This window comes from Uloborus diversus, chromosome 2 (assembly GCF_026930045.1).
Source record: "Uloborus diversus isolate 005 chromosome 2, Udiv.v.3.1, whole genome shotgun sequence".
In the NCBI taxonomy this organism is placed as follows: domain Eukaryota; kingdom Metazoa; phylum Arthropoda; class Arachnida; order Araneae; family Uloboridae; genus Uloborus; species Uloborus diversus.
The window spans coordinates 204953672-204962317 of NC_072732.1; the positions used below are offsets into that span (position 1 = coordinate 204953672).

Below are 8646 nucleotides of genomic sequence, written 5' to 3' on the forward strand. Positions count from 1 at the left end.
AAAGAAAAAGTGTTACCCCTCCCGCCCCCTTGTCACAAACTCACAATTTCACGAACCCCCAAAGTGTGACGGCATTTGTGCTAGACAGCCCCTTTTTCCCTCATTTCTTCCGTGCTATATATAAGGTGAACCTACCTTATTTCGTGACATACCTTACTCTGTGATACGAAACATTTATTTTACCACGGAGTTAGGTAGGTTGTGTACACTTAATTTGACATGTTCCTCATAGATGGCAGGGTGTTGTCCAAACCCAGGCAAAGCTTTGGAGGTCTCCGGCAACTGGTTTATTGTGTAGCCATTTTGTCAGTTAGAAGAGAACAGTGTGCACGTGGTGTGACTCCTTGCATTAATTAATGTAAGTTTTTATATGTAATCTCTTAAGAAAATTAATATTTCTTACACTAATATTTAAATTAATACTATAATGAATGTGGTATTTATATTAGTTTCTTGTTTTTGTGTGTAATAATCGTAACGGAGGCTTACAAAAACACAGTTATTTCTTATGAAATTTTGCTACTTTCAGACAGATGGCGCCTATTTACAGCAAGCTAGCCGGTGGGAAAAAAGAGAAAGGTGGGAACAAAAGGAAGAAATACTCAAAGGAAACCAACTCGCAGTGAGGAAGGTAGTGGATGAAAATTGGTCAGTGTACAAGTCTGCAAAAATTTTTTTCATCCCATGGAGCACCTTGAAAGACTACATAACACGCTGTGAAGGTGACAGTGACAGTGTGGATGTGAGAAAAGTGGGGAGACCGTTTGCTCTAGGCCCAGCAACTGAAACTTCGTTAGTGAAATTTGTCATTAATATGCAGGAGCTTGGGTTTGGTTTGACGGTCAGTCGAATCAGGCACATAGCATACTCCCTTGCTGAGAAGGAGTGTGCTTCAAACAACAAACCGTTTCCATTCAGCGACAAGAAAAAATGTGCCAGTTGGAAGTGGTGGCGTGAGTTTCGTCGCAGATACAATTTAGGCCAAAGAACACCCGAAAATTTGTCCCAATATCGGGCAAACAATTCTAATAGGGTGTTACTCAATGATTTCTACGACAAACTCTCTGAGGTTTATGGAAAGTTTCCAGAAGGCATCAAACCTCAACAAATTTGGAACTGCGACGAAACGGGGCTGTGCTACGTTGTGAAGTCTGGACGAGTTGTTACAAGAATAGGCAAGAGGTTCGTCTATAATCGAGTAATTGCTGACAAGGCTGAAACTCACACCGTTTTACCTTGCATCAATGCCGCAGGTGAATTTGGACCTACTTTACTGATCTTCAAAGGCGCTAGAATGATTGATGGTTTGAAAATTGGGGCGCTTCCAAATGTAACAGTTGCAGTGTCTCAGAGTGGCTGGATAAACTCAGAGTTATTTCTGATGTGGTTTCAAAAATTTGTCCAGGGGATTTCCTCAGCAAGGCCTGTGGTGCTATTAATGGATTCACATGCAAGTCACACAACTCCTGAAGTCATTGCAATGGCTTCAAAGAATGATATCATAATTGTAACATTTCCAAGCCACACAAGTCATTTGCTACAGCCTCTGGATGTAGCAGTATACCGGCCTTTGAAATTGGCTTGGCAGAAACACCTGAGGCAGTTTCAAGAAGGTAATCCGCTGAGAAGACCAGGAAGATTCGATTTCCATGGGATGTTCAGTCCCGCTTTTCTGGAAGCATTCAGCAGAGAAAATATCATTTCTGCATTCTGCAAGGCTGGTGTTTTCCCACTAAACAAGATGAAAATTCCTGATGAAGCCTTGACAACAAACGTGGATAACAGGTGTATGGATGAAAATTCCCTGTCAGTCAGCAATGCACCTGCTACAAAGGAAGGCATCGATGATGTGTTAAAACTACCTGATTTTACAGCACGTGCTCCAAAACCTGCAAGGAAGAGGCGTGATCCATCAGCTGCAGTTCATCTTCCAGGGGAGAAATCATGTGGTAATACTTCCACCGCCAGTACCAGTTCCAGTACTAGTGACACTACCAAATCCTGTGTCAGTGCCAGTACCAGCAGTTTGGTTAAAGCCAAAAAGAACACCAATAAGAGCAAAGGTGAAGCTGAAGATGAATGGTTCTGCCCCAACTGTAATGAAAGTTACTACAAAGGACATAACAAGAGCCCATGGATCCAATGTTGTTTTTGTTTAAATTGGTATCATGAAAGTTGCCAGGCAGTTGACTCAAAAAATCCACCAACAGTGTTCATGTGTAGTGTATGTGCACGTAATGAAGAAAATGACAGTGACAGTGATTAAGTCATTACCACGAAGTTAGGTACACTGACTCACGGAATAAGGTAGACTATCACGAATTTAGGTACATGTGATACTTTTTTGGAAAATAATTAAATTACATTATATTATCATGTATTAATTCTGTTTGATGGTTTAATAATGAAGAATAAAGTTTCCTATGTCTATGGAAAAAATATCAAGTCAATAAATTCAGAAAAAAATATCGATTATACTGTTTGAATCCTTAGTATCACGAAATTGGGTAGGTTTACCCTACACAAGTAAATTCTAAGTAGTCATCACCCCTTTAACCTCCCTGGGTAAATTATTGAAGATAAGGACTACATCACTGAGGTACACCACACCTTTAGGGAAACATAGCAAACAGGCTTGTTTCGAATTATATCAAGGAGAGGAGAGACATATCGTCGCCTCGGAGCAACACTATAAGATATCTAAACCCAGGAATAAACACTAGAGGTGCGACATCGTTGGCAAAACATCGATGTTAGAAATTAAAACATCGACGGTATTGATACATCGACCAAAAAACATCGATGTTTCCAAACATCGATCTTTTTATCAATGTATAACATACATTTTTGAGTATACTATACTAATTTAAGCAATACAAAAGAATACGTATCCGTCGAATATATTAAAAACACTGAACCTTAAATCATGAATATAATTTAATAAGAATAATTTCGCAACATCTTGGTATTATTGTAGGGCAAAAATTGATAATAAGTCAAACACCGATTAATACAACTAGATGAGGAAATATTTTCAAACTGAATGAAACAAAAAGTAAATTTATCAAAAAGGATCTAAGAAAAATGTATCATAGCACTTACCGTCAGTTAAATGATGAGAAAAAGTTGTGCTAATTATTTTAAAACTACAAAATTAATTCTAAAAATTATTTTTAAGAGCAAGAAGTATGTGTTGAACTGTTAGTTAATAATTAAACACAAATTGTAAGTAATAGGGGGAGGACTTGTTGGGGGAAGTCGATAAGTAACCCCGAATATTGGTGTTGACAGTTTGGAGAAAAAGAAGTTTGTTTACTTTGTTCCCCAGAAGCGCATTTTGCTTTTCGCCGACTATCCCACCAGTCAGAGAAACATCTCTTTCCGATGGAACAGAAATTGCCATCACTATCAAATACTTTAAAGCAACTTTTACCAGCTCTCTCTTACCAGTTATAATTTTCACCTTAGTAACGTATAGGATATCCCTTTAGTTTAAGAACTGGGGCTTGAAATAGACTGCAAGTTCTGGCACCATACTACCAGTGTTAGGTTCTTCCAATAGCTTTGACCTCTTCCTCACTCTCCAGTTAATCTTTTACTATCTTGTAGTGATCTTCCCAAAAAATCATCCTCTACACAGAAAAATTGATCTTATAAAATGGGTGCAAAAAAAAAATATATTATTTTTTTTTTCTTGGCAACCCCATAAGTAAACTTAATTACCTAGCGAGAAAATTGGAGCAAATTTTATGATAATTTTCAATTAAAATGCAAAAACATCAACATCGATAAAACATCGAAACCAAAACATCGATAGTCCAAAAACATCGAAAGAAAAACATCGACGTCAAAAGCATCGATATTTTAACAAAAACATCAATGTTTCCAAAGCATCGACATCGATGTCGCACCCCTAATAATAAACACTAAGATATCCTACTGTTGCTCTGAGGCGACGGTATACTATGCACTCAATAATGTAAATCAGAGCCGTGTCCACGGGGAGGGTTTTAGGGTTTAAATCCCTCCCATTGGAAAAAAAATAATAAGAAAATAAATGAAGAATTGTGCATGTTTAACAATTAGCTTTAATGTTGAAATTTGTGTACAGAATTTTTTTTAAAAATTCTCTTTGAAGTTGCCTGGCAACGTGCGACTGTCTTCTCTTAATCAACTAAAATCATATTTTGGAAAAACAGATATGGAGGAACGGTTGAATAAGCTGTCAATACACGTTTAATATTGCTTCTCATAAGGGGTTTTGATCTGGGGCGTGTCACAAAAAGCGATGAGTGCTGCCGCTCTGTAGATGCATAGTAATTGGGTTTGTTTATGTAATTTACATCTGCATCGAAACTCTTCCTATTAAGTTTGCTAAGCATTATCTTAGAATATTAAAACCTGAAAACATATGTCATAAAAGAATTTGTGAAATTTTCTCGGTATTTGTTGCAATATATTGCACATTAAACAGATAATAGGTTGGAATCTAAACAAGCAGTAAAATACTGAGGTTTTCTTGCGCAACCAGAAATTTCCCTCTGGGAGGTGGGGTTCATAGCGATCCTTACATGTATGTACAATACAACCTCATTTATCCGGACTAGATGGGAGCAAAGGCAATCCTAAAAAATGAAAATCCTAATAATAATCTATAATATTCTTAAATATGCAGACTTATCTTTTATTGCACCAAAAAACAATGCTTTCTAACAAAACTATATCATACCGTTTTTTCTCAATTACTTCATCTTACTAATATTATACATGCGAAAGTTTGTTTGGATGTATGGAAGTATGGATGTTTGTTACTCTTGCACGCAAAAACTACTGAACGGATTTTGATGAAACTTTACAATAATATAGCTTATGCATCAGAATAACACATAGGGTAGTTTTCGTCCTGTTATGGGGGGCAAAACCCCCTTAGGGGGGCAATAAAACACAATTTTTGTATAAATTCTCTAATATTGGGATGAAAAAATACTTGCACATATTTACATTATATGTCCATCGAAAGCTCTGATTTTTCTGCTGAAGATGGCACCTGTTCGAAATTTCTAAGTAGAATAAAAAACGAGTTATGAGCTTTTTAGATCCATATTCGAAGGCTTTCCTCAACTCAATACGGTATTTAGTGTATCATCTCAACTCCCTGTCGATAGCGATAATTGTTGTATTGTTGACTTTCTTTGCTTTTCGTGATTGTTCAAGGCTTTTCTCAAGTCAAATCTTTAAGTAAGATTTTTGCACAAGATTGGCAAATAATACATGATTTGGCTGATGATTTTCCATTTAAACGGAACTTTAATGTAATTAATGGTTTTTATTATTATTTATGCTGATTGAACACTTACTCATTATCCAAACAACCAGCGGATCGCCAAAATTTTTGCAGACAGATTTCCGTAGCTGATGCATTTGGCAGTTTTTTCAACTCGCTGTTTTTGAAACCGAAGACTACGTCATAATGTTTCTCAGCTTTCACCATGTAAACAAAATATCGCCAATCAAAGAATTTTCAAAAGACTTTTTTTTACTGTGTTAAATAATCCAACAACTAAATTAGGCAAATCCATAAACAGCATAAAAACTTCCATTAATTTTCCTTTTTGCACAATTTCAAACAATCACCAAATTTTATTACTTATTTTGGTAACATTTCGGATGAAACTGTTTAGCGCCATTTTATGGTGACCAAAAATATCTCAGCATCTGGCGACGATATCTCTGTAACGAAAATTAATATCATATCGTTTTACAAAGTAAGGAAAGAATGGGGGAGCATCATCGAAGGTATCCTGAAACGACTTTCGCAAATTCGGTAAAATCGCACCAAGAGCCACAATGATTGAAATTTCCCGAAATAACTAAAGCAAGTATAAGGGGATTACGAGCGCAGCTACTTTTTTTTTAATCACTTCGTACTTCATTAGCCATACAGAGAAGGTTTTAGACTCCATGTTAAAAAAAAGTATCAACAGATTAATCTTTTTAAACCTGAGAAGATTAATTTCATGTTTTTTAAATTTGTATATGCTTAAATATAGTGCTTTCGTTTCTAAATCAATACTACTTTGTTCTTTATACTTATTGCTATTTTAGTGTTATGGGTAATAGGAAGAAACTCGATTTTTAATAACGTCAAAAAGATGTGTTTTAAATTCTTTCACTTAAAACAGAAAACAAAAGCAAGTAACGATTTTTTCTAATAATTATTACTGACCCAGGCAACGCCGGGTATTTTTGCTAGTCAGTTATAATTCAGCTGCAATAGCAATGGGCTGACATCCAAAGTATATCATATTGTTTGCTAAATTAATACTATACTTTATTGTATGTCCGTTGCAGGAATAGTATGCTTGATCGAAATGAAACCGAGTATTTGGCGTATTTAAACTTCCCTTCTTGAAATCATAATTTTAAATGATTATTTACGTAAATATATTTTTTTCTACAAATTTGATCCGGATAAACAGGGGCTGGATAAACGAGGTTCTGCTGTGTATAAAATATATTAATAGAATATCTAGTATAACTTAAAATCTAATCTTCTGCGGATTTGAACCATCCCCCCTGCCCTCTGAACCGCTAAGCCCCTCATTGTGACCATTAAACAAATGTTTTGCACCAGCCCCCCCCCCCTGAAAAAAATATTTTGAAATGACAGGCCTGCAAAAAAACCTCCCTTTATGGAATCCTGGACACGGGCCTGATGTAAATATATCAAGAAATAGCAAAAACCACGGCCATTTATATCTAAATACAGTGGTTTTCCAAAGTACGGGAAGGCAGTTGACTCCCCCTCCCCCTCCCAAATGACGGGCCGGATAGCAAATATATTCCCTCCTTTTTACATTAAACAGAAGTACAAGATGTAATCGTTCACGAAAAAAAAAAAAAAAAAAAAAAATGAAAGACTTATTCAAAATGCCTAGAAATTTATTTAAAAAAAGGTAAAAGAAAGGTTTCCCGTTGAAAACGTTAAAGAAAAGGGGCATAACAGAGCATTTGCGATCCAAAGAAGCTTTTTGACGTATGGACTGCAGCCATCTGTCCCCACCTAGGTGGGAAAGAGGTATGGCGCTAACTGCGCCATTAAAATGACTAGGTAGAGGGCGTTTTAGAGGCAGAAATAGACTAATATTTCAAGGGGGGGAGGGTCATGCCCAAGAATATGACCTAAAAACAAAAAATTTCTGAAACTGTAAAGGTGTCAATAAAAAAAACCAAACCGACCAGAAATAAGGCACCTAATCGAGCGTACACTTTTATTTAATTAATTTGGAATTTTGTTCATTGTTTTGAAATTTTAATGCTCTTTAAATTAATCAATTGTGTAATTTCCTATATGTACTTGAAAAACAATAATTTAAAAAAAAAAACATTGTCATTACTTACTTTTGATTCATAAAGTATTTGAACATAATGTACAGTTATAGCATCCGGTGTATAAATCTCATGTCATAAATAAACTGATGAGAAGGGGTCTCTGCACAGACTTCACCATCGAAATTTTTTAAAGGAATAGTTTCAGAGGATCTTAATATTTTTCTCTGGGGATATCGCCCCCCCCCCCTTGCAACAAAAACTTTATATATATCTACCTAAAGTGCGCAGGGGCGGATCCAGCTACTTGTTTTGGAGGGGGACTTGGTATTTTTAAGAATGGGGTCAGGAGGAATTTCTCGAAATATAAGACAAAAACACAGCATTAGGCTATCCATGGTCACTTAAAGGGAAAGGGAGGTAACACTTTGCCCTTTAGATCCGCACCTGATTCGCGGACATTAGTTTTGCAACAAATTCGATTATTAGTTTATTGAATTTTACTAATTGGCTTATTATTTAATTCATAGATAGCGCGCAAAACATCCGAGCTAAAGAACGATTTTACTAGCGTGGTTTTCTTTTATTTCACTCACATATCCATGTAAAAATTGTTTCAAGTAGTTAGCAGTTAAATCACTATTTCTCAGAAAAAATTTGAAGATCAAGAGTTCCTTTTTGCGTTCGGTACAACGGTACATTTCCCTTCTTATTCCAAAGCCCATTGCCTAGAACAGAGTGTCCCAAACTATGGTCCGCGGACCCAAGGGTGTCCGGGAATCCATGCCAGGGGGTCCACGGTGCCATCCAGCTAAAACGTTAAATAAAATTGAGATTGAAGGACGAGTAACGGTATTTTAATTCAAACAGAAAGCACAGTTATGAGGAATAAAAAGTTCTTGTTTAAGTCAGGGCCGGATTTAGGGGAGGGCAGGCGGGACTACTGCCCCGGGGCCTCCACAATAAAGAGGCTCCCACAATAAAATTGTTACAAAATATCCTAACTTTCACGGGTCAGCAAATTTTACGTTTTTTCTCCCCTATAAATAATAATAATAATAATATAAAAAAATAAATGGCAGTAACTTCAGAATGTATTTAGTACTATTAAAGTGCTGATGAAAATATCGGATATATATATATATATATATATATATATATATATATATATATATTATATATATATCAAAGTATCGGATATTTTCGAAAATATGATGATCTTTTCGAACCCTGATTAGGGGCCTCCACTCCTTCGTTGCCCCGGGGCCTCCCTCCACACTTCCAAATCAGGCCCTGGTTTAAGTTCATGCAGGGCGC

The 8646-nt window shown here is 36.2% G+C and overlaps 1 protein-coding gene across 1 annotated transcript; it reads left to right on the plus strand.

Moving 5' to 3' along the window:
- The first annotated feature begins 814 nt into the window (after window positions 1-814).
- Window positions 815-6412, plus strand: LOC129216768 (uncharacterized). The gene is made up of 2 exons (XM_054850984.1): window positions 815-2082; window positions 6352-6412. The coding sequence occupies exons 1-2, from the start codon at window positions 815-817 to the stop codon at window positions 6410-6412; spliced, it is 1329 nt and encodes a 442-aa protein (XP_054706959.1).
- Window positions 6413-8646: the final 2234 nt, after the last annotated feature.